At 45.0% G+C, this 27248-nt stretch overlaps 1 protein-coding gene across 3 annotated transcripts in view; it reads right to left on the reverse strand.

The window, feature by feature from the left end:
- Window positions 1-24859, reverse strand: part of CCDC148 (coiled-coil domain containing 148) — a 37364-nt gene extending 12505 nt beyond the window's left edge. The window contains exons 1-9 of one of the 3 annotated variants that reach the window (XM_083865199.1): window positions 24783-24859; window positions 23101-23222; window positions 19520-19623; window positions 18871-18953; window positions 18509-18672; window positions 18153-18248; window positions 17881-18062; window positions 11451-11589; window positions 8730-8936 (exon numbers count right to left, since the gene is read on the reverse strand). In XM_083865199.1, coding sequence (XP_083721325.1) covers window positions 8730-8936; window positions 11451-11589; window positions 17881-18062; window positions 18153-18248; window positions 18509-18672; window positions 18871-18953; window positions 19520-19623; window positions 23101-23222; window positions 24783-24837 — 1152 coding nt within the window. In that variant the 5' untranslated portion in view covers window positions 24838-24859. Of the gene's footprint in view, window positions 1-8729; window positions 8937-11450; window positions 11590-17880; window positions 18063-18152; window positions 18249-18508; window positions 18673-18870; window positions 18954-19519; window positions 19624-23100; window positions 23223-24782 lie in introns of those variants that run through there. The other 2 variants (XM_083865200.1, XM_083865201.1) reach the window with 2 other exon arrangements.
- Window positions 24860-27248: the final 2389 nt, after the last annotated feature.

A 27248-nucleotide genomic window follows, 5' to 3' on the forward strand; every position in this document is an offset into this window, starting at 1 on the left:
GCCAAGTGACTTATTAAATTGCTGTGCTGAACAGAATGCACACACACCTTTTTTCTGTTCATTATTTCAATATTGCATATTACAATAATGTAACGCACAGTACAAACTAATTAAAGTAATAAATTAGTTCTTTCACTCTAACATCTGAATAGCAATAATGTATTTACCATTCACCTAATGTCACAGATACAACTCTTTTAGAGACAAAACAATAGCACAGCACCGTGTGAGGTTTTCTCTCCCAGCAGCAGTGAGTTACTCTAAACAGACCCTGCAGCTGCCTGTGGTGACACAAGAGGTGGCACCGGGGTCCCAGCTGGGCACACAGAGCACGGGGCAGCTGCAGGGAGGAGGGAAAGGTCCAGCAGGGGCAACACCGGCCTTTGGAAACAGGAAAACCTGCACAGGGAACCAAAAGGATGTGAAATCCTGGGGGAACAGTGTCAGAAGTGACTGCCCAGAGCTCAGATCACTCTGTGCCACACAGACACACTGAGCTTCCAGAACCCAAATTGTGTGCAAAATTCCCAATAACTGTGTGATAAACCAGTGCTGTTTGTCATGACTGGAGGCATAAAAGGAAAATACTTTGAGATCCCTAAGCTGATGTTTTCTAGATCATTTTTTCAGCCTTATAAAATGACACAATCTAAATACTCTTCTAGAATCTCCCAGAGTTTTATTAATCTCTGAATCACTTCTGCTTCTCTTTCCATTATTTATAGTATGGTTTGCAAGTTTATTTTTCTTCTTCAAAATGTTCACAACTGATTCTAAGAATCCCTGGGAAAAAAATTCAGAGGGTCTCTTCAAGAAAAATAACTTCACAAGTGAAGATTCTGCATGGTAGAAGAAACCACAAAAGAGAAGAACCACAAAATTTGGGTAGCCATGGAAGCCCATGGCAGAGCAGAGCCAGCCTGTCCATGATGGGATCACAGGAACACAACAGCTTCTGCTCAGGGCTGCAGGGCCACAAGCAGCAAAATGGGATTGTGAGACAACTAGAGATTCAAACACTATTTAAAATAATTCAGTATTTCAAAACAACCATGGATAAAAAAAGAAAACACACACAGGTTGTTGCCCAAAGCAGGTGTGAGATCCCAGTGAGCAGCAGCCATGACAAAGCACCATTTCCTGTTCCCCAGTGGGGCCAGCACAGGCTGAGCTCAGTGTCAGACTGCACCAAAATCAGTCCAGGCACCAATAACAGTGCTCTTGGTGGCAAAGCTCCATGCTGGGCTCCTGAAGGTACCCCTGGAGCACAGCACAATCCAGCAGCTTTGGGGTGAGCCCAGCAGAGTCCAGCAGAGCCCCTGAGAACAGGAGGGAAACTCTGGAGAGGAGAAGCGCTGTGTTGTAGGAGACCCAGCACCGCTGCCTTCCCACAGCCCTGCTCACCTCAGCCTGTCCTACAGCTGCTCACTTTGTGCCCAGGGGAGAGACAGAGCTGGGAGCCAAGGGAGCCCCAAAGCACACTGAGAAATGTGCCTGTTCAGATAACCAGTGTGATTCCCTGCCCACAGCAGCTCTGGTCCTCTCCCCCCCTGCCCAACCTCCCTCTGTCATCACATCTCCTCTGCCCAGGGTCTGCCTGAATATAGAACTGGGACTTCTCCCATTTATGGCAAGCCAGAGATACCTCTTGATTCTTCCAGATGGAAGCCACAAGGCACAGAGAGGGAAAAAATGCCTCTCAATTGCAGATTTGGATTTAAACCACGTCAACTATGACATTTTTCCTTCACATCTTTAAAAAATGGGCTGCAGGCTCAGAACAAGCTGGTGACCGAAGGAATTCTGTTCAGAGAGAAAAGGCCATGTTAGAGCTATGCCTTTCTAGGGCGTTCTGAAAAAGAGAAAAAAGCAAAGCAGATGTAGAAGGTGATGAAGTGATAAGTTGTGTGCTGAAGAAATAGCAGGAGTGCAACATCAGCCCTTCAGTAAGGATGTTGCTCTCAGTCCAGTTCCTAATGGACACATCATCTAACAAGGAAAATTATTTTTTTAAATTTGGCAAACCTTTTATTTCCCCACGCAAGGTCCTTGCTTTCTATCTCCTCTAGAACTGACCAAACTGAGATGACTGCAAGATTAACATGGAAAACTCGTTAAAGGGTGACTTTCACTGCCAGCAGTGCAGCCTCCTCACAGCTCAGTCATTCTTCCTTCAGACAAAAGCAGCACTTGCTGATCTGTGTCTCCTGCCTGAGCAACTCCCTGCCATTCTGAGGTGCACAAAAAAGGAAAATCTTTTTTAAGAAAATGGGAGGGAAACGTAGAAGAAAAAAAAAAGTTACAGACCCCAGTCTCCCATAGAAAAGTAAAGGTTCAGTCAATTTCTCTCAAGAGTAATAGAAGTTAACCACATAAATCCCCCTTGGGTTAATGGGATAATAAATCCCTTGCATTTAAATATTTTACAAATGAAACAGGACCATAGAAGTGTGTTACAAAACTAACCATTTTTTAAAGTCACTAACTGTATGGAAATGTCTATCCAAAGCTACTAAAATGTAGTGCACTTCTTTTTGAATTTTTTTTTTTTTCAAACATACAACCCTGTGTGTTTTTTCAAACATACAGCCCTGAGCTGCACAAACCTCACAGATTTCCACAGCTCCAGGCAGGACTTGCTCACCAAGACTGTAGAAGTCACGAGCAAATTGTGCCCCAAGAAATCTGACATTGCCAAGGAAACTGGGATGTACAGGAGACCTGCTGCTGATGTGTAATTGTATTAGCTGATAACAATAAAAAAGGACTTGCGCTATTCAAAGCCACCACACACCGAAATATAAAATATTAACAGTGTTATTTCTGGAGATACAATAAGAATGGGAAGTGCAAGCGTGTATTCCTAAATGGGAAGCTAATGAGGTGGGTGCCTCAGGGTGTGAATACTAGAGCTTCTAAAAGGGAAAAAATTAAAGTGTATATTAGCAACAGTTCCCTGGAGCCTGAAATATTACAGGGCAGGGGGAGTTCATCCAAACAATGTGAAAAAGCCATCATTTCTTAAATTTAGAGAGTGCATTTTTATAATCATGGTACACATCATTTTTCTTTTCTCAGTGTCAGTAGCCTGAACTGCCACAAAGGTTTTAAACAGCCAGTGTGTCAGGGACTGCAGGAGGAGGTGGGAGGAGGTCAGGTCTGCACAGGGCTCCCTGTCACACATCCCCATCAGGCAGGAACACCCAGAAAGAGCCATTGCTGTGCACGTTTTGTTCAGGTGCTGAAGGCAGAGGTGTCCTGTGCTCTGTGGGTCCATCGTGTTCACAGAGTCAAACCCATGCAGGCTCAGGGCAGTAAACACAAGCCCAAGCTCCCATGGCAGGGGCTGTAGGGCAGCAGCTACTCCAGGGAGAAGGGAATTCCCTCCCTGCCCCTGGGCACACAGCCCAGCCCTCCTGTCCCTGCACAGTCCTGACACCAGAGCCACTGAACCTCTGACAGCGGCAGGTACCAACATCCTTCCACCTGGTACCAGCACCAAACTCCTGTCTATTAACAGGTGTGTCTGGAGTCTCCAGCAACTTTCTGCTCTGAAAACCTGCCCCTTTCTCTCTAAGCTGGGGATTCTTCAACCCTGAAAACTTCTGAACAGCACCTGGAATCACAGTCAGACTCCACAGGGTATTGAATGACAAACAATAAATGGTGAAAGCTGACAATTTCTGCATCTGACTGGCCTACACAAGACCTACAAGAGGAATTAGAGCAGCATTAGAGCATTTGGCAGTAGGATAATTAAGAAATAATACATTTGCAAGTTTGCTAATCTCAGAAGATAATCTTGTTCTGGCTGTGGTTAGAAAAACAGTGGAGGTTCACATCCCTCATAGATTTTTGACTGGTACTCTTGAGTAGCTTGTGCTCCACAGGCTACCTCTCAGAGGTTAAAAAAATAAATACTAGAAAAGTGGTTAAAAGTAACTGTTTTGATCATTAACAGAATATTATCTTCAGTATATAAGTGTTTAAATCTGGAAAAGGGATATGAAAGTAAAGCACTTGAGCACAAGCCTCAGCCATGACCTGAGGAGGAACAGCACGAACCAATTCCAGAGAGGAAACTGCTCACAGGGCTGGGATCAGCACAGATAAAACTCGGGATCCAGCACAGGAGCAGTGTCAGTTCCCTGGGGCTGGCACCACGTCACACCATCTTTGCTCAAGGCTGTGTGTGAACAGTTTATTTCTCACAGCTTGTCCTTGTAGTTCCTCTCTTTCCTCGTGCAGCATCATTGAGAACATCTTTCTGTTCTTGACAAGGGGAATGTCAACATTTTATTAACATGTGTAAATATTATACAGGCTTAGATATTCACACATGCATAACCTTAAGTAGGCTGCATTTCTGTTTACAGCTTATCTAAATTGCTTCCTTTAGATACAGAAATCTCCCTTCCAGACCCATCTGCCATCATGTGGAGGAGAGCTCCTTTGATCCTTTACAACTGCAAATTTTGGTGCAGCTTTGCTTGCCTGAGGTGCCACTTCCCTCACTGAGGATCATTCTAAGAGAACGCCATTAGCAGGAGCTGCCTGCTTTGGTGAGCGACCCATCCTCAAGCAGCTTTAGCTACCACTGGACGATTTGAACTGGATTTGAGAGAAGTGCTTGTCTCAAACCTCCCCCAGATGTCAAAGCCAGCAGAGAGGTCTCTGAGCAGGTCACACAGCCAGGCTGAGCCCTGCCTGCTCCCCTGGCAGCTCAGGTTCTATAGAGCTCACAGATCTGTCCATGCTCTCCTCCCACACACGGCACTGCTCCAAAAACCTGCAGTGCCAGCCCAGGGGATCAGCACAGAGCTGTGACAGTGTCCTGGGAGGAATCCAGAGGAGCACTGGGGGCTTCAGCAAACTGCCCTGGGCACTCCCCTGGTGCAGGGCTCTGCAGGCACCCCAGCCCTGCCCAGAGAGCCCAGGCAAGAGTCAGAAATGCACTGGGAGAAGAGTTCAGCAGGAGGTGGGTGGATCAGAAATAACATCACCATGTGGTGGGACACAGGGAAACAGAGGGGGACACTGCTGGAAGGGCAAGCAAGGCAAACGTGCAGAGACAACCCCTGCAAGGGCTTCACATGTTCTGTGAACTCACTGTACTCATGTGCATGAGCTTTGTCTGACCCAAAAAACACTGACAGTGTGTCAGTCTGTGCTGGCCTCAGACTATTAAATCCAGGTTTAGTAGGTCGGGATTGAAAACTTATTACTGAGTCAGAGCTGGCTCATCTTGGATGAATGTTAGAGTCTCAGACACTTGCTCACATCCATTTTGGAGAAATACTACAGCATCCCACAGTCCACCACAATCATGAGTGGCTATATTTAAAATTTAGGTCATTATAACTTGTACTTTTTATGCCCAACAAATGAATGGGTCACCTCGGTGTTGAATAGACAACACTTCTGAAAAAGAAAACCATTCTTTTAAGTAGCTTACTATTCAAATATTTATTCTTTTAAGAAGCTTCCTTCAAAATGATAGGATTATAGTCAAAGCACTGGATGCGATACCTCTGCAGATCTTTTGTAACATTCAGCTGTAACACTCCAATGTTGATCTCTGATAATCACAGCATTTAAACCAGTGACTTGACTACATGCTGAATAGGGAAATACTTTTTTTTTTCCCCAAGTTTACTGTCACATCCTTTCTTCTAATACAGGAAAGGAGAAGGAAAGAGGTCTGCAAGATGCTTTATACAATTCACAATATCCCTGTTAATTCCACCTAATGCTTTTCTTTTTTAAATTAATTTATCTTAGTTTCTGCCAGGACAAGAAATGCAAGAGCTGCTCTCCCAAAATTCACAATGTGTTACAAGAGGTTTTAGCACTGGAATGGGGATTAATCCTGGAGCACAAAACAAGGGAGAGAAGATTTAAAGGCAAGCAGGAACAGCTTTGTGCTGAGGAAGAAAAAGCCCCCCCAGGCAGCACACACAGGAGACCCAACTGCCCTGGTATCTGCTGCTGTGGGTCTGCCCTCCAGTCCTCTTTTAAAATCATTTTATATGAAGATGGAAACTACCAGATTACAAATATTTTAAGATAGATTCAATAGAAAAATAATTTCGGAATGCGTGGAGACACCTGAAGTGAATTTGTGGTGTAATACAGCAAGTGCTCCAAACCCCATTTGTGAGGCAGCACCTCCTAATCCCCTGAAGAGATCACTCCTCACTTCAGGCCTTGCCTACCTTGCAACGTAGAACAATTTACTTCTCTGTGCTGTTTAGGAAAAGGAATTTTACAGAGGAGAGTTTGTTTTACCAGTGTCTGCCCCAGAACCAGGAGCACAGAGCACACCAGACCTGAGTGACTCCTCATCACTCATCAAGGTGGAACCCCTCAGGGCTTGTTCTGTTTGCTTTCCCGTGGCAAACAGGGGTGGCAAAGATGTGTACCAGGCACATTTACTCTTCAGGAATGTTCAGTGTATTCTCCCAGCATCATCCACTCCACATCTGATTTCCTTTAGATGGCTGCCTATGGCCCAACTGATTTATTTCACCTGAGATTCTTGAGTTGTTCCAAAGTTCCTCCTTAGGGACCCTGATTTCTGTTAAGGACACATTGATCTATGAGATAGAACTTGGAATAAAAATTCAAAAGTCCTTCCCCAAGTAAAAACTGCTATAAATATTAATTTAACTTCTCTGCTGCTTTACTTTTATAATTATCCCTCCCTGTCAGTCACAAGGCCTGGAGTCTCACCAATGGCATAGGTGCTCCTGGAGCATTTAAAAACAGCTTTAAATCATGTATTCTTTAGTCAGTCTGCTGCCCCTGTGGTTTGTTGTTGGCAGAGGAAGAGAATTGTATAAAAGTTGGGCGATATTGTGTGGTCATTGCAGTAACTAAACCAGTGCAAACCTGTCAGATTTTACATCTCTTTCCATGTGTGTCCATCCCTCCCTTTCACAGGTGGGGTCACACAAGTGCTGTGGCTCTCTCTGAAAGCTGCTGCTGTAATGGAGCAGATCTCTGTCCCTCTGTCACCTCCTCACCAGCACACCCAGGGTTCACCTGCAGGTAAATCATTGTACCAGCTCCACTGCCCCTCTGCAAGGGGAGACAAGTAAGATTTCCTGGTGCAAAACATTCAGTTAATCAATGGCCAAAAAGAAAAGGTGGAAGAACAGCCCTAATCCCTCATTTCCAGTTCCACACTTTCCCTCAGAGATAGACTCACTTTTTACCCATCCTCTGGATCCCTCTCAGGATGAGTTTAACCTGTGTGAACTGGTACTGGACCGAGTTCCCTTTACCTGCCAGCAGCTGCTTCCCATGTCCACCACCCTGTAGCTGCAAAGTTCAGAAGTGTAGTTGTTCCAGAAGTCTGTAAAATGAACTGTGACTGGGCAAACTATGAGTTTTCAAATGCATCAAACCAAAACAGAACCCGTGGATACACTGAGAATCATTTCTCTGAAAATGAGTGAGCTCCATGCCCAATCTCAGCTTCCGCCCTGCAGCCCTTTCAGTGTGGAGCTGATCAAAACAAGGTCACAATGATATCCTCCTTTAATGAAAGAAATGTTCCTTTCTCATTCCTCTCTTCTGGGAAACAGGTGACTTGGTTGTGTTCAAATGTTCAACATTTTAACAAAGACCCCTTTGAAGGTCACCCTTGAAGAGTGTAGGCCTTATAGGTTTAAGTTTCAAACAGTTCCTGGAAACAGGAGGTCAAAAATCCAAAAAACTTTCAGACAATGTTCAGTGTGTCTGTGAGAATCTTGAACTACATGGAGACAACAAAGTACTCCAAAACCAGCTTGTTACTTCTTGTGGGCAAGAAAAATAAAAGAAACAAAAGAAAAAAAAAAAAAGTGACTCAAATTCACAGCTCTGGAATAATTGGCCCTCCCATCTCTGGTCGTGCAGGTAAGAGACACACAGGCATTCCAGAAAGGAAGGCCTAGGTAAAAACTCAGCAAACACCCCCTCAGCTGCAGAGAACCACTCCTTCCTGCCCCTGGCTGAAGGGAAGGCTGACACAGGAGTCAGAGCAGGGTACTCCCCACCTAGTCATGCCCAGACAGTTTCTAACCCTAAAGTGTTTAGATTCAAACCTTCCTACGCCAGACAGCTGCAGAACACGAGACAGAAGGGCTTTTGTTATTGCTGACTGAAAACTAGCATCAACATCAAAATCCTGCCTCACACAACAGGTTTTACCCTGCTTTCCTTCTCGTAGAAAACCTAAATCAAGTGTTGAATATTTCACAGAAAAGTGAGGGCACAGCAGAGAGAATATTGGTAAAGTGAGAGTAACACATCATGCATGCTCTCAGATGTTCATTTCTGTGCAAGTCAAAAATCACAGAGAGCAGTTTAAACAAATCTTAACATGCCTCTCATGCCCAGAAATGGGATTCCTCCTACAAACACCTGAGGCACGAACATCACAACATCTTCCTCTTGTGTCCAGCCTCCTCCCACCTCACTATTCACTTACCAAAACCACACAGGGGTTTTTTTGTTTTCCACCTCTTACCACAGTAAATCAGAATACTGTGAACCTTCTGTAGCAAGGGTAAACAAGTTATGGGATCCATTGTTTAATGTGTTAGAAAGCATTCTTAAAATAAATAGAAGGGCAGAAAGATATCCATTATTTATCAGAAAACAGATTAGTGTTCGTGTAAAAACTTCATTTTTAATGCATCTGTTAGAGGCAGATTTGGTGATGGGTTTATAACTGAACATACCTTTGCTTTCAGATCAGCACAGATCTCCAGTTGTTTCTGCCTGGAATCAGCCAGCACCACTTCCGCCTCATGAGCAGCAGCAGCTTCAGCAGCAGCTGCCCCTGCCCTGAGGACAAAGGCTCTCCTGACCTGGGCCCAGGTCAGCAGCAGGACCCTGCGCTGGTTCCTGATGGAATGGCAACGACCCCAGGCCTTCTCATGGGCCACCTGCAACAGGAAGGCATTTCAGAAAGGCTTACAAGCTATGGCTCAATAAAATGAAAATTGTAGACACTTTTGCAAACCTGGTGTGTGATTGATTTAGTTCTTGTGTCACCAGTGTTCCCAGGCCCAGGGCACCCTGCCAGGTCAGGGATGTCACCATGTCCTGGTGTCCTGGGCAGTGACACCCTCCAGCACAGCCCCTGCCAGCCCCACAGCATCCTCCTGGCCCACTGCTCTTTGTCTGCAGTGGCAATAAATGAAATGTAAATGGTCTCTCCCTGCCCTGAAGGACATCACATACAAGGTGGTCCTCCAGCCCACCTCCAGAGACACTGAGAACTTCCAGCAAGATCTGGCTTTTCCTACCAAGTTCTGGTCTGCAGAGAAACTGAGCACCAATAACAGCAACTGTATAAAAGCAGTACAGGGGGGAATCAGCTTCACTTCTTTCCCAGCAGGAAATTTGGAAATAAAATCTTAGTTCATCAAGCAGCACAGTGCCACCACCAGTGTCACCACCTAGCAAAACCAGGGAGAGTTGAATCCAAAATCCTCTTGCTTTGTCCTAATTCAGTGAGGTCCACGAGGATATTCAAGGTTCAAGCCTTTGGTGGAAGCAGTATCAGCTAAGGCTGCATAGAAAGAGGCAGGAGAGTCTTGAAACCTCCTTATATCCCCAAAATATATAGGGACAAATGAGATTCTAGAGATGCCTGGCTGCTCACAGGTGTCAAGGGGACCATTCCAGGTGCTAATTCCAGGCTCTGGCAGGAGAGCAGAGGATGCTGACTCACCTGGAGCCTGGCATACAGATACTCCCAGCTCAGGGCTGGCTCAAGCTGCCCCTGGAGCTCTGCCTCAGCAGCTCCCAGTGCCAGGCTGCTTCCCCAGGCTCCTGAAGCCAAGACACTGCTGAGCAAGGCAGGGGCTGCAGGGTTTGCTCCCCCAGGCACAGAGCTCTGCAGGGAGCTGCTGGCACTGTGTGCTGCCCCTGGGCACTGAGTGCTGCCCCTGGGCACTGTGTGCTGCCCCTGGGCACTGGGTGCTGCCCCTGGGCACTGTGTGCTGCCCCTGAGCACTGTGAGCTGCCCCTGAGCACTGGGTGCTGCCCCTGGGCACTGAGTGCTGCCCCTGAGCACTGTGTGCTGCCCCTGAGCACTGGGTGCTGCCCCTGAGCCCCCTGAGCACTGTGTGCTGCCCCTGGACACTGTGTGCTGCCCCTGAGCACTGAGTGCTGCCCCTGGGCACTGAGTGCTGCCCCTGAGCACTGGGTGCTGCCCCTGAGCACTGAGTGCTGCCCCTGAGCACTGAGTGCTGCCCCTGGGCACTGAGTGCTGCCCCTGAGCACTGTGAGCTGCCCCTGAGCACTGAGTGCTGCCCCTGAGCACTGGGTGCTGCCCCTGGGCACTGGGTGCTGCCCCTGGGCCCTGAGTGCTGCCCCTGAGCACTGGGTGCTGCCCCTGGGCACTGGGTGCTGCCCCTGGGCCCTGAGTGCTGCCCCTGAGCACTGGGTGCAGAGGGAAGGGCTGAGGAAGGCTCTGGGCTGCTGCTCCAATGTCACACACACGGTACAACAACAGATTCTTATCAGGGTTTCAACACTTCCACAGTTGTCATGCTAATACACACACCAAGAGATATCAGCTCCATGTTGAATTAGGATTTTTAAATTCAGTGGTTTTAAATTTTAAATGAACCTTCAAAGAAGCAGGGAGACCCATTAGTAGCGGCTGACCTTAAAACATACCTGCATTGTCCAAAGCACTATTCAGCCCTATTCAGTCCAGGGGAAAAAATTTTGGCAATCCACAAGAACTTTAGTTTTTAGTGAAACTCTGGCTAATTATCAGTATCACTTCACTGACATTCCTTTGCACTAGACACTCCTCTAACACAGGGAAGTAAATGGTCTAAAAATACAGACAGAGATAAAAAAAGCCTCCTACTTTCCTTATGACATCCTGAAGTGTTCTGGCCTTGAAATGGGTTTCTCAATTAGCTGCTATGTGCTTATTCACTGTGGAGTGCAAGAGGAATCAGCAATCAATTTGAAAGCATTATGTGTATAAAAATAGCCTCTCCCTTAGAGTGGGAGATAACTTTCCACTCTTCATGCTATATGTGTGCCACAGAACAATTAAATTAACTATTCCTAGACAGTGCAACAAGGCTGTACATCCTCATGAAAAATAAAAACACCAAGAGGAGCAGAGTGGCATAACACAGCTATAAAACTGTACAGCAGGAGCAATGCTAACAAATTATTTTTGTGAGTTTGGCTGTAAGACTATGTGAAACTATAAAATCTGCCCAGGACTTGTTTTGAAGAGATGGCAGGTTTTCAAATTCCTGTATTTTGAAAACAGGGATGTTTCTTCTTTACTGTGCAGAATAAAATTTATAATTAAGAAATTTTAAAATTAAAAAACTTCAATAAAGACACATCCTTTAATACAACCATTCACTGCCTAGGTTAATAATTTGTATAATTGAATGAATATTTAAATCAGCACTGACCAGCTCCTGCCTGGATTTGTGGGGAAGATGCCTCTGCAGCATATCCAGGTACAAAGTCCTCCTCCTCTGGAGATCACTTGGGTACTGATTGACAACAGTCTGGAAAACCCACTGATCTTCTTCCTTCCAGTCACTGTTCCTACAGGAATGCAAAACAATCCAGCCCAGTTTAATTTACCCACTGAAAAGGAGGAGTCTGGTTCTGGACAGCCCAGCCTCGAGTGGGCCCAGTCCTGATGCTGCAAACTGGATGTTGGGGCAGAGGTGACAAAATCAGATCAATGAAATAAAGCAAACAGACATTGCTGTGCTGATATGACACTGTGTCATCGTTTGAGTGAATTGCTCTGTTTCTAACCTGGCTTTTTATTGGGGGATGTCACTGTGTTTTTCAAACATGCCACGGATAATCAGTGACCCCACAGGGAAAACACAGTGTGAAAATGAACAGGGTGATCACACTCTACCACTGAGCACTAAGTGAATGATCAAAAGGGGATGAATGAAGTGACAATCCTTGCACGCAGCTAAATGAGGATGTAATTTACCAAACTCCTAACAGCCATAAACTCATCAGCAAGGCATAGGATTCACCATTTTTTAGGGTAGGAGCTGCAGTAATTAGTTTGCATGATTCTGTCTCAGAAAATGAGAGCATCTGAAGGAACAGCACAGGCTGGGATGCAGTTTTACCCTCCATGTGAACTCCTGGCCCTGAAGAGATTAATGTCAGGCTGTCATTGTCAGCATTAACATCCAAGCAGCAACACTGAGTCAGACCAAAAGGTCTCTCTAGCCCAGTGACCTGGTTTCTGAAGTGACTAAGAGCCCAGGGATAATTAAAAGAAGGCAATCATGAGACTCTACCCACCCCTCAAATTCCTGCTGCCTCCAGCTGCTCCTGGGCTCCCCAGGCCAGCAGCACTGCCCCAGTGTTCCACAGCACTGCCTCCAGTGGGGTCTGGAACAGCTTCATCCTTGTGCAGGCAGGAATAATGGGAACTTCCAAAAGGGGAATTTTGTGAGAAACTCACACGTAACTGATATTGGACTAGACCTCATGATCTACCCTTAAAGAAACCAATAATCCTCCTCTGTGAGTCCTGACACACCTCAGGATGGTGATATCTGAGCATGTCACTTTAGGGACAGTAGTGAGACAGTTCTAAGAGCTGAGATCTGGTTTTGTAACGTTTTTCCTCAGATATTTCAGCCCATGGTTGGTGAGCAGAGATCTGCTGCCTACCAAGATGAGTGAGGCAGAGTGAGACACACCTTGGCCAGGGAACATCTCTCCTGAGAGCAGGAACAGCAGGGATGTCTGCCCCAGCTCCTGCCCCTCCATCCCACACCTCTCATTTATATTCCAGCTAAGCCACGGATCTCTGCACTGCTCTAAACAAGGAGAATTTTTTGTGGGAGATCCTTTGGGCACCGATCAGCTGGAGAGAGCTACAAATAGTTTATTGTCAGTAGGGACACACTGACTGCCAATGCCTCGGTTTGTCAGCTGTGCCAAAATTTGTCAGCTGTGCTGAGATTTTGTCAGCTGCTCGTAGACAAATAGCGAAAAAAAAAAAAAAAAAGAAAAAAAAAAAATCCCCAGCATGACCCAGCCCAGCATATTCATAGCCACCAAACACATGGAGGATTTCAACATATCCTGCTGAGCGAATCTGAGATGTCACCTCAGTTACACTCCTGTGAAATTCCAGAAAGGAATAACTCATCTAAAACAACTCTGAAAAGCGCCAAGACATTTGACATGAATATTTAAGGCATTATCAAATTTCTGCATTGTCAAGATATTGACAAACATTTTCCAGGCTGAACGCCTGACCCAAATTTTAACTGTAGAGCCTGCTCTCGGTGCATTCAGCATCGCGGGGAGCGCGGCACAGTCTCTGTTTTGTTCAGAGCTGAAACGCAGCGATTGTCTCCCGCAGCAGCCCCCAGGCAGCTGCTCCCTCTGAAGCAGATTTGCCGGCGCTAATCCCCGGCCGTGCCCGGGCTGGGGAGAAAAACACACCCGGGGGAGGCTCCCTGCGCCCACCGTGAGACCTGTGAGCCCGGGCACCGGCAATGGACACTGGGCACGGGCACCAGCAATGGGCACTGGTAATGGACACTGGCAATGGGCACCGGCAATGGACACCGGCAATGGACACCGGCAATGGACACCGGCAATGGGCACTGGGCACCAGCAATGGACACTGGCAATGGACACCGGCAATGGGCACCGGCAATGGGCACTGGGCACCAGCAATGGACACTGGCAATGGACACCGGGCACCGGCAATGGACACCGGCAATGGGCACCGGCAATGGGCACTGGGCACCAGCAATGGGCACCGGCAATGGGCACCGGCAATGGGCACCAGCAATGGGCACTGGCAATGGGCACTGGGCACCAGCAATGGACACTGGCAATGGACACTGGGCACCAGCAATGGGCACCGGCAATGGGCACCGGCAATGGGCACTGGGCACCGGCAATGGGCACCGGCAGCGCTGCCCGTCCTCGGCGGGCACACGCGGTGACACACATGGTGACGCTGTGACACACACACAGTGACACACACATGGTGCTGTTATATATATATTATAGAGTTGGCTTTTGGCAAGATGTGTGCTATATGGTTAATAATGTTGTGGTAAGGATATAGGATATAAGTTTTTTATTTCTGCTTTTAGAAAATTAGGCATAGTGGTAGTAACTGATATAAGTATGCTAAAACTATCTGTTTGGTCAGGATAAATCCAGTGAACATGGAAAGAGGACCCTGCTATTGATACACCAACTATCAGCATCTCCCATCTGAAGAAAGAGTGGACCAAGGCCCGAGCTGGAGGCAATAATGAAGACACAGCCCAGAAACACAAATGCTCTAAAAAAGCAAACCCAAGGAGGAGCCAGGCAAAACAGTTCCTGGAATATGGAAACTAGTTTATGGAATTTTATGAATATTCATACATTGATATAATGGGAAGGGTATTTAACGAGTGTCTCTGAGATAGCAAAGTGTGGACTGGGCTGAACGCCAAGTCACCTGGCCGGCCGTACTTGGCTTTATCTCCTAATTGTCTTAATTTTTTTATTAAACATATTTTTTAAAATTTACCAAAAAGTGAACCTCGTTTTTCACAGTGCCACCGTGTCACACACTGTGCACACACAATGCCACCATATCACACACACAGTGCCACACACTGTGCCACTGTGCCACACACCGTGCCACCGTATCACACACAGTGCCACCACCACACACAAAGTGCCACCATCACACACACAAAGTGCCACCATCACACACACAGCCACCATGACACCACACACAGTGCCACAATGCCACCATACACAGTGCTACACACACAGTGCCACACACCGTGCCACTGTGCCGTACACACAGTGACACCATGACACACACAGTGACACCACCACCAAGTGCCACCATCACACACACTGTGCCACCATGCCACCACACACAAAATGCCACACACGATGACACACACACACAGTGCCACCACCACACACACACAGAGTGCCACTGTGCCACCAACTGAGACGTCAACCCCCTGCAGTTGATGCCACTGTTGCAGCAGAAACACCCCGGTGAGAGAGGAGCTGCATTTCCTGTTCTCTGCCCTGCTCTGTCATTCCTTTGAAAGGAACTGCAGGGGATGCAGTGCTGAGTCTGCAATACTCCATTCACCCTTCAGTGGATTAAATAATTCAGACATCCTCGGAAATTGTGGATAAAGTACAATAGTGCTTAGAGGATTGTTCTAACACACATCAGTCCAAGTCCACGATTTGTGGGATAACTCGGGACCTGGGTATTTTCCAAATACAAAAAATTATGTTTTACAAACATCAAAAGAAATTAAATCAGATTATAAAATGTTATAATCCTGTATAAGGCTTGAAAACCCCCCCAAGCTCTTCTTCCATTTCTAAAAGCAATGATACTGCAATGTGCATTCTAGTGTGAATGAAAACCACACAGAATAGACCAGACCAGAACATTATCTTATTCTAAAGTTTCTTTTTTGAATATTCTCTGTACATTTTCCAAATTCTCTGATCCAGACAGTCTGAACTGCTGAAAAAATGGTCCATGCAATGCCAGAGTTGTATTAACTGAAGGTTTGTTTGCTGTAATTCAACATATGATGACAGAGGAAGTGAAGTGGCCAAGTGACCCAGCTGGAGGGACCAAGTTATCATAGAATCATGTGCTACTGAGCAACTTCTCAAAGCACAGAAATAAGAAAAAAATGTATTGCAGGAGGATGTTTGGTCTCTCTGGGTACAGAGCAATGACAGTAACTGCAAAGGCTTCATTAAGGGTGCATTAATCAGTAGAGCACAGGGGACACAGCAAGGTCAAGGACCTGTCACTCCATTTGTGACAGCATTATCTGTGCCTGTGGGATCACAGTGAGATGATGAATTATAAAACACTTCAATCACGGGGCTGCGTCTTTGCAAACTCACAGAATATCTCCATGCAAATTAGACAATATAAATGTAAGAAGTGAGTTGAGTCTTTTACAAACCTGTACCTTGGAAGAAAGCAATTCTCTAAGAACAAAGTCTTTCTTTTTTTAAAACTGAAAACTCATTTTTAATGCTCTTGTGGATAAAATCATTGGAACATAAATGAACAATGCATTAAAGATTTGGAGACCAGAAGGCAAACAAAAGTCCCCAAGGTCTAGTTTTAAATAAAATGCCCGAGATGATGCTGATGGTTCATTAATGGTTCCCTCCATTTCCAGTTCTCAGCACTGGCCCAGACTGGGTGTGTGGCCCTGCAGCATCTCAGCCCCAGCAGGTTCCTGCCCCAGCACAGCCTGTCCCAGATACATCCACTGCTGTTCTCCCACCTGGAGGTCACAACCTCCTCCCCTCAAAGTGCCACTGCACGTGTGTTCAGGCTGCTACTGAATCTCCTTCCATTGCAAATATGACATTTTATCTTTAACTCCCGATATTAATTAATTATCAGTGCAAAATTATCTAGCTCCAGACCTAAACTCACACCTGGCTTATGTTCATTGAAAATACTACAGCAGATTTTCCAACCATTTTCAGAAATTATTTTGTCTGCATCCATGTCTGTCTATTATTCAGTAGCACACATGCCGTGTGAATCAAGGATTTTAATTTAAGAATTTTTACCACAATTGTGTTGATCATAAACTTTGACATAAGTTTTATTAAAACCACTAGAAAGACTTTGTACACATTTAGTGATTTAGCATTTGTTACAGGTTTTCTCATTGAGGTTGTTAAAACCTCTGTAAGAGAAACTATAACAAAATATCAGAGAGAACAGCAGAATAATTCCATAAATTTGCCATTTGTGGCTTCATACATGCCATAAATACAGGACAAATCAAAACAATTTTCAATAAGTGTCATGTTCTAACAGCTAGGATGCTCCAGTAATAATACAGAGGTGTCAGGTAACACAGGAAGAACATACAGAATATTTGTACAATCTTTTGTATAACTACAAAATGTAAGTAGATGATAACATCCCTTTCTATGGCACCAGCATCTTCAGCCTACCCCAGCACACCAAACTCGTTCAGCAGCAGGGACAGAACAAACACTGCACTGTGTGTGTATACACAAAACAGACTAGGGAGCAGCGTGTGATTGTTTCACCAAGGAAATTCAGGGACTTTCCTGCTCCCCCCAGTTCCTCTGCCCAGATTTCAAACCATTCCATTGTCCTTCCCTTTTTCAGTCTTTTGGCAACCTGAAGCCATCCAAAGGAATATCAGGAGATGGCAAAAAGAAGTCAAAGGTCACTCAGTGTCTGCAACTCAGTATCTCCTGGACTCTAGACAGCCTCAGCAGAAAGGTTAAGCTTTGTATTATTAATTAATATACAGGTTTATTACATTTCTAGATCATTATGAATATTGCCCTTTCAATAAACATTTTCATTTACAGAAAAATCTTTCCTCCTTTTGGCTATCTGAATCAAAGCTATTTATATCTTTTACATTTCTTTGTGATGACAATTACTGCAGTGATCCAAAATGTGTGAAAAGACTGGACCTTTTAATCTGCCTTATGGATGAAATCACTGGAGGTGTGTCTTGGAGAGGCTGCACTTTTCTGTCATAACCTGCTAGTGTAATTGCCATGCAGAATTTCCACTCCTGCAAGAGCATATGAGAAGGACATTTGATGCACACCAGATTGTTGGTCCCTTAATCCACCAGACATGCAGTTTATTATTTCACTGACAGCTCTTGCCAGGACTGGCCTCCCTCTCAGCTGTGTGGACTGTCCGAGCCCAGGGCAATCCCTGCCCTGCACAGAACTGAACCAGCCCCAGGGGCAGAGCCAGACACAGCACCCACACAGATCACACTGCAGGACACATTTCAGCCCAAAAAGCCGTGTCAGTACCTGGACAGAGCCTCCAGCTGCTGATCCACCTCCTGCAGCCTTGCCCAGTAGCCCCTGGCCAGCTCCTGGTACTCCTCCATCAGCAGAGCCTTCAGCTCAGGGTAGGGGCACTCCAGGGACAGCAGCTCGGGAGGAACTTCAAGGAAAAGCCCGTTTTTCTCTTCAGAAGAGGGCACTAATGCCTGCCATGAAGAAATGCTGCTCAGGACACTACTCTGCATCATGTTTACCCCCCCAATAAGCTTCTACTTGAACCTTTAAGAAAAGCTTACATTTTCTTTGTACTCTTCAAGCTCTCTTTCCAAAGCCAGACTTTCCAGGATGAGACCTTCCAAAATTGCCTTCTGTTGCTTCTTCATAAATTTGATCTATTTCATGAAACGTGTTACTGTTACTTCTTCCTCTTGTTACAATATGAAAACTCTTATTTAGAAACAGAGTCAGATTTCCAGCCCTACACTGCAATGCTTTTACAGAGTTTGGTGAGCAGATTTACACCATGATAAGAAGGGGGGGGTTATGGCTCACTCTGCGTGTGAGTTATAGTCTTAAAGTTCAACATAAAAATAAATGATAATGCTAAAAATACGGTGATAATAAACTGTAAAAATAAAGTTAAAATACCAACCTGCTGTAACACCTCAGCTGAATTGATCTCGGGTTTCTGACAAGATTCTTTTGAGAGACAGAGCTGCATTTGAGCCAGCTTGAGTTTCAAATCCTCCTTTAGCTGCCAGACGGGAACTAAAGCGTCTGTTTGATAAGTGTCCCTCTCCTTGGACAATTTCTGCTCTGTATGAAACATAAAGATTTCTCAAACACACAAAAAATGTTACACACCACTGTGCTCTGTAAATCTGAACTTGTCAAGAAAAGGATTTAAAAACTCAAACAAACAATCAAGATAATGCTGACTATTAAAAAAAAAAAAAAAAAAAAAAAAAAAAAAAAAAAGAAGAAGAAATTAAGAAATTAATAACAAATTCTTACCCAAATCCCTCAAATCAAAAAAAAAGTTGTTCTTATGACTTTCTTCATCAAGAAAAGTCTTCATTTCTTCTTCTGCCTTTTGCCTGGAGGAAATGAACATGCATTTTGCAGAAGCTTTAATTTCCTATTCATTACCTTTGCAAGAATGATGAGTCTCAAAAACTCCAATAATTACACAAAAAGGGGGATTCTTTGCCTGGGAAGGTATGAAGTGCAGGGCTTGGACACAAAGGTGGTAAAGAAGGCACAAATGCTCTTGTTGAGCACACGGGGTAACAGACAAGAGCACTGCCAATGTCCCCTGTGGGGTGACCTCAGCACACAGCCAGAGACAGACTCTAAAGGGAAAAAAAACATCTGAAAACTTCTGATACTCTTCCAAAGACACATTCTTCAGATGCTGCAGATCACCTGAACAGCTCCCAGACAACCCCCCTGTGCTCCCTGCCCTCAGGTGAGCTCTTCATGTCTCAGACCCTCTGCATGAGGATCACAAACTAAATCATGAGGATCATTCCACACTAAAATTCCTCCACATCAGGTATTATAATCTTTTTTTCTCAATGTCCCTTGACTCAAGCGTGCCAGCCCCAAAACTGTCCACTGAAGTCTCTTTAGCAATCACTCACTCAGATTCCTCAGCCCTTACCTGCTCTCACTCAGCCTTTTATACTCTTGCCACCACACCTGACGATGCTGTTTCAGCAGCATTTGTTCTTTGCTGATTTTTGAAACTTGCTCTGCTTTTTTAATCTGCAGGGAAAATTAAAGGTTGTGTTTTGAACATATTCAACAGCTTTATCAAATCCCTTCACATGGAAACGTTTAAATATGGAATGATGAACTTAATGGCTTTTTTCAAAACTGTTTTTCTAAAGAACAATGGGCTCAAATATAACCAATTTTCATTAAATAAGCTTGTTGCATTTCAAATCACAATTAATGAAAGGAGAAAGAAAAAAAAATGAGTCAATTTTCCTTCCTTTCCCATCCCTATGTCCCTGGAAGGAAAGTTGAGGAAAGATAAGCAGGAGAACAAAAAACATACTTTCTTACAGGTGGGAAGATGAAAGAGTGAAAGTATGTCAAGAAAAAGAATTTCAAAAATGTATTACCAAAAAGGAGGTTTTTACAAAATCTGTCCAATTAGAGAGGCTCTCAAACTGTCTGAGGGCTTCACAAAAACATTGCTTCACACTTTGGATAAAATGGGAATACCTGCTTCAGAAACAGATGGAGTTCCTGCTCAAACCAGAGGGAAGCTGCCAGGGAAGGCTGCTGGAGTGGAGCCAGGTGACTCTGGCCAGCAATGAGGGAAAGAGGATCAGGAGCCTGTGCCTGCCAGGCTGCCCAGGACAAGGGGTTTCCTCTCACCCTCCTGCACCGTGACTGTCTCTGGCCTCTGGGTGCACGCTGAGGACAAAGACAAAGTTCCATTCCACTCTCTTTGTGCTGCCCTGCCACCCCTTTCCTCCAGAACTCCTGTCTGCACCAGCAGCTCCCTCAGCTCAGGCACAGACCCTTTTCTCCCCCTCCATGTCATGCATTGTCCTATGGCAAAACGGCAGCAAGGCAAGAAGAACACTTGGGAAAGTCTTGGTTTAGTTCATAACAGGGAGAAATGAATAAAGATCCCACTCCACACCTAGTCCAGCAAAGGAATGATGTTCTGAGTCAGAAATACTGGGATTCCACTTGGCTCTGGTGGAAACAACCTGCAACTTTCCTGTCCAGGGCAAAGCTGCACAAACCCAGCACGGCCCTGTGTGTTCACAAGAGCACTGAGCAAACACCCAGAGACACAAACACCCACACAGAAACACCCAGAGACACCCACACAGACACCCAGAGACACAAACACACACACAGAAACACCCAGGGACACCCAGAGACACCCAGAGACACAAACACCCACACAGAGACACCCAGAGACACCCACACAGAGACACTCACAGACACCCACCCAGAGACACCCATACAGAAACACCCAGGGACACCCACAAAGAGACACAAACACACACAGGCACACCCAGACATGTCCCCCAGCACAGCCCCCCTCTGCCCAGCTGGGCTGGGGACACCAGCAGAGAAAGGTGCAGGATTGCTCTTTGCCGCACTCACACACAGACGAGGAAGGGCATGAGAACTCCCCAGTCACAGTCCCTCAGCACCCAGACACAAAGCTAAAAATCTTCCTTCAGACACGAGAAACACACGGGGCAGATGGATCTGAGCTCAGTGCCTCAGGTGAGTATACCTGGTTCAATATCCCAAATGAATATACCTGTTCCAGTACCCCAGGTGAATATACCTGGTGCCCAGACAGTCACACAAGGAAGAATATTGAGTTTCTCAAGGAGACAGATGTATTCAGCTCTGTGAGGGTTCAACACCTCTGAGGATGCCCAGCACCTCACAGAAAATGGATTAAATGACCTTGTGAGATGGCATGGTCAAGGGTGTCTTGAAAAAACAAAAAGGTTTCAATAAAAGAAGAAAATAATACAAAAACAAAGAACAAAGCTGAGCACAGGGCAGGGACAGGTCCCACACACCTGCTACAACACACTGAGAATGCCCTGAGAAGCCTCATGCTCTCCCTTAGGTATTGAATGATTTGAGTGGGTTTTTTGGCTGCATCTCTGAGGAACAGCTAAAGAAACCACCAGTGTTTTTGTCTTGACACTGAGCCAATTACTGCCAGGACAGCAAAGACATTTCTGGGTCCTTTTGCCTTATTAGAACAACATGGGGTGAGTGTAAAACCTTTTCCTATATGAAAACCCCTGCTGGGTTTGGGGTGCATTCCTACAGAACCCCAACTGGAACTGGCTGACCCTTTGTGCTGGGCACCAGAGCTGCCTTAGGGCTGGTTTTGGGGTGAGAAGCTGCAACAGGGGCTGTGGGGACATTGTGTGACTGTGAGTGGGACACAGGGTGTTTCCAGGGGCTGCCTGTGGGCCTGTCCTGGTGTTACAATAATTATGAATCAAAGATACTGTCTCACTTTTATTGTTTACATATTTTCACATTTTAAAAGTTATTTATAGTTTCCTCTTAATTTCCTCTACTTCATGAAACATGTTGCTGTTATTTCTTTCTCTTGTTACAATGTGAAAACTCTTATATGAAATCAGTCTTAAGCAAACAGAATATTGTATTTAAAGCAATTTGAAAATAGTTATATCTTCAAACCAATTCTAAAACTAAGTGAAACAAAGTTTTATATGTAAAATTTAACATGCTCTTGAAATTATTTTATAGCAACAGCAATGCCATTTCTGTATAACTGCTGCAATATTACCTTTTTTCCCTGTTGTGCTGTCTTTTTATCTCTTAAGCAGTCAGCAACTGATTTCTCATTCGTTTCTTTGGTTCTACCTCAAAGGAAGGGTAACCCAGCTCTTCAAAATCTGAATGGCTTGAATCAGCAACAAAAAGTAGTAGGTGGAACACATTCTAGTCTCTCTGGAGCTCTCACCATATATATTTTACTACCTACTCAGTTGGAAGACACTTGAGAAGGTGTAAAAAAATAGAAATAAAGCTTGAATGAATTCAGTAGAATTTGGTATTGCCAATCCATGAAGCAATATCTGCCAGAATTTTTGATATATGATGCTTACATGCAGTAAAGGAAGCAATATTATAAAAAATTATGGGTTTTTTTCTCTCATTGACTGTTACCCTTCTCTAGTATTAAATAAGGCTCCTCCTGTCTTTACCCCTGAGATATTCTGCACCAATTTATACCTTTCTATCTGCTCCACATTTATATTTTATGGCTATTAAACATTTTTAATCTTCTTTTTAAGATCTACCTCCACCAGACTTTTGGAAATCCTCACTTCACATCTTTTTGTTTGGCTTTTTTTTCTGGGTCAGCCTTCCCTTCCCATTTAATCCCACAAATTCTTCATTGCCCCCAGGACTGTGTAATAAGTTTGGGTGAATTTCCTCAAGGCAGTAAAATACAATTTTTCCTGTCTTTTGAGGAAGTAGAACCCAGCCATATTTTGCATCCCTGACCTGAAGAAATCCACACATGGACATTAACACACCCAAATCTCAGCATAGCCTGATAAACTTCCACATTTGACCCTCTCTGGCTGAACGTTGTTACAGAAATTTGTGATCCCCATTCACTCTCAGATTCCTTGGGGCAGGGACAAGAAATGCGGTCACAGGATTTCAAAAGCATTCACAGTACAAATAAAACAGGAATCATACCTTTAACTGGATCTGTGCAGAGGCCATTTTTGCCTCAGCAGCAAGTTCATACAGATGTTCGTAGTCAACAGGTTTGTACTTCTGGCTGCAAAGGGCATTTCTTGCAGGAACCACCAGATTGTCTAGTTATCATATAAAACACAAGGTCATTTCAAATTCTTGAGTAATAATTGAAGTGCAAGGCATGACATGAAAGCTTCATAGATAGAAATCAGAGCCAATGTTTTCAACACTGGAAGTTTCCATACTGATATTGTTAGTTGGTGAATGACAATTTGAAGAAAACAAACTAGTAGAAATTATATATTAAATAGTTACCAGTTGTCTGTTTACAAAAAGTTAATTTGACAAGTATAGTGTACATGTGGATTTAGTTATTAATTCATTTTAAAACTGCATTTACAGGCATTGTAATAACTTCTAATACAAAAAATATCTACGTTTCAATAAATGCATCCTCCTTGTACTGATAGGAAAACTGCCTCAATGTTTATTGCAACCTCGGGGTTGAGCAACAGGAGTAGGTGTTTTTTCTAAAAGGTATAAAATTGAGGTACAATTACAATTGTAAATGAACTACTTGAACTTTTGCCCTTGCACTGTGAAGATCTCCTGCACAGATACTCAGTCATTCCACATAAGCTGGGAGGCTTACAGGGATAAGGAATGTGCATCTCCTACAACCTCTGCTTTAGTTCTCTTTAGTAGTGAGATTGGCCCCGATGTTTCTGCATTCCCCGCTAAGCCCCGCGGCTGGAAGTGCTGCACCTGACATGGGTTTTACAGAGGGGTAAAAGGTAAAATAAATCCTGCAGAGCCATCCCGGGATCCCCCTCCAAGCCTCCCCCAGGATTTCCATTTGCCGCACAAAGCCCGAGAACACATCCCCAGCCCAGAGACAGCCGGGCTCCCTGGGGAAGGGTTTCTCCAAGTGTCCCTGCCGGGCAGTGCCCTGGGACAGGCACAGGCTGGGGAGAGCAGCTGGGGAATCCTGGGGGGAAAAAACCTGGGCATGGAGTGTCCCTGGAGCCCAGGGAGCAGCAGGGGCAGTGCCAGGGCTGGTTCTGCCCCTCTGCACCCGAGAGAACGACCCCAGCCCAGGGGCACAGAAACACAGCCAGAGACTGTGGATATAAATGCTCAGGGGGCTGGGACATTCCTCCTGTCAGCACAGGCTGAGGGAGGGGGGATGTTTGCCTAGAGGAGACTGCAGGGAAACTTCACTGCAGCCCCTCAGTGTGTAAAGGGGGCCTGTATGAGAAACAGAAAGGCTCTACCAGGATCCCTACGGGACAGCACGGGGGGCAACAGCTGCCACTGAAAGGAGGGGGGTACAGACAGGACAGGAATTGTCCCCTGGGAGGGTGGGCACAGACAGGACAGGGGCTACAGGAGGAATTTCTCCCTGGGAGGGTGGGCAGGGCCTGGCACAGGGTGCCCAGAGCAGCTGTGGCTGCCCCTGGATCCCTGGCAGTGCCCAAGGCCAGGCTGGACATTGGGGTTGGAGCAGCCTGGGACAGTGGAAGTGTCCCTGCCATGGCAGGGTGGCACTGGATGGGATTTAAGGTCCCTTCCAACCCAAACCATAACCAGAGTGCTAAAGCAGCTCCTAAATGAGGCTATTAATTACAGAGTGTCTCATAAACAGTCGAGTAAACAATTAAACATGATATCACACATACCTCCACCACCAATGCTATGATCTGAAACCAATGTTCCATGGTCCAGTTCACCCATTTTTGGTTTTTATATATTTTTTAATACCTGTTGAGAAACAAACATGTTTTGAGAATACCAACATTGTGGATGCAATCTAAAAACTTTCAAAAATATCTATTGTTTTCTGAGAAGAGGTACCTCTCACTAAAAATGCAATTTAGAGAGAAAATCCTCAAGTTTATCTTTCACTTTAGGAGATTTCATGTGCCTCATACCATTTAGCAGCCAAGAAAACAAAACACTATTTCCTTTATGAATCTGTAATGCTGTGACATAGCTCATCTATTCTTTGCTTTGTGCTTTTCAAAATATAAGTCCCTGATCCAAACGTGAGACCAGGTTTTGAGGTGGGTTTTGCTCTATAGAAATTAAGCCTGAAAAGATCACTTTTCTTTCGTCTGGAGACTGCCCAGGTCCCTTTAACCCCCTGTGTGTAACCAGGTCAGTTGTTCAGGCTGCCAGGCTCAGCCCTTGGTGAGCAGCTTGTACCAGGTACCCACATCATGGGTCAAACAGGATGTTTCAGATGCATTAAATTATACAACACATGAAAAAAATGTCTTTTATGTGTCAAACTCCTTACTTTCAATTAAGCATTGGTGTCATCCCAGGTCTTGCATGGAAATAAAAGCACTAGACCCAGCTGAGGTGTCTCAGCTGAACTGAGCCCACAGCTGAGTCACAGCAGAAAGGGAAGGTCGTGTCCAGCAGGCTCCCCATGAACCCTCTCCCTCAATCCCAGCCAGGCTGTGCCAGAATTTCACATACACAGAATTCCACCTCTTTGTCATACCTTTGACATTTGCCTGGTCCCACAGCAAGCAGTAGAGCAGCAAAGTTTATTCCTTTGTGGAGTTGTTTCCTCCCTGTTCTAGTGAGATGAACTAGTCTATCCCCACAAATTCCAGGGATGGCACAGTGCAACAGGAAGGTGGGAAGGAAGAGCAGCAGAAGAAATGTAATGGGGACTACTCTGACAGAGAGCTATTGTCAGTCAAATAAAAGGGTGAGACTGCAGCTGAGGAGTTTACAGTGTTCTTCCCTGTGAGCTGTTTGCCACTCTGCACCCAGCCCTCTGCTCTAGACCGTCAGTCTTTTCCTGCTTTTTTCATTTCTGACCACCCGAGCACTGCCTCTGCTGAGAAACTCGGGAAGGGAGCACCACAGTGACTCTCATCTACAGCACATAATGAAGGCAAAAATAACAGTGATGGAAAATTGGGAGTACTCAAGAGCTCTAAGAAGATTGGATCCATCACAGGCACTTCTGTCTATTAAAACCCTTTATTACAGTTCCCTGCGCAGCTGCCGCATCAGCGTCATTCTCCTGCATTACTCGTTTTGGGAACCATCATCCTAATCTGGGCCCATCTGGCCAGCTCGAAATGACAAGCTTCTGACACAAGACACGCTGCCCTTTTTGGAAAATAACTATGGATACCAGTAAGATTAGCAGCAGCAGAGCTGCCCCTCTGGGTTATTTGTTTATTCCTTTGTTCATTTGGCAAATTGTAAATATCTTCTTTCTACTGACATGTTTCTGGTTTAATGTCAGTGTTTGAACAAAACTTCACTCATATCGACCTTAGCTCCACCTCCTTTTAAAAGAAACCAAGAGACTACATCTAGAGAACAGAACTGATGCAGAAAAATTTACTGGCCATGTTCTGTAAATTAAGGGGTCCTGTATTTGATGAACCAAGTCCTTATTCCCTTCCAGCCAACCCATTTCTTTATTCCACAATGGTGTCACATATTTTTATTTGATCTCAGCCCTTCACAGGCATTCTTTTCTGTTATTCAACATTGTGACCTCACTAAAACACTGAAAGTGAATGCTCAGATGGTTCTGGAAAAGGACAAGATCCATATAAACCTGCGTTTTATCTTCAATAACTAGCAAATGTACTAATCAAAATTATAAAAGCACTGCCAGATAAATTTATTTCTGCTTTAATGCAGATATATCTAAAAATCTCTTCAATACTATAAAAGTCCATCTAAGCCCAAATTGCAATGCCCTGCCTCAAAGCTTTGCTCAAGCTTCATTGCAGACTCCAGGCTGGGAGTCTTGATGCATCTTGGAAAGAAAAAGTGCAGAAGATGAACCAGGCACTGAGCAGAAGGCCCTGCACATAGAAATCTGTCCCCAAGAGTGCCAAGTCAGCTCTGCCTACAGCCAACCACAGCTAAATCTTCTAGCAGCAGTAAAAAGCACAAGGTTTATCAATTCTCTTTTTCTGCTCCTTTGACAATTTAGTATTTCACTATTCACTGATCTCTTTTAGGCAATAAAATGTGATCTCTTAAAGGATCCAGTCTCTTCAGTGCATTGCTAATGTAAGCCCTTGCTGGTGTCTGAGCAATTTGACCAATGTTTATTCTTACATATGGGAACAGCCAGTGTTGAGGCAGGATCCTCCTTCCTT

Source organism: Zosterops lateralis (genome assembly GCF_965231275.1).
Source record: "Zosterops lateralis genome assembly, chromosome: 7".
In the NCBI taxonomy this organism is placed as follows: Eukaryota; Metazoa; Chordata; class Aves; order Passeriformes; family Zosteropidae; genus Zosterops; species Zosterops lateralis.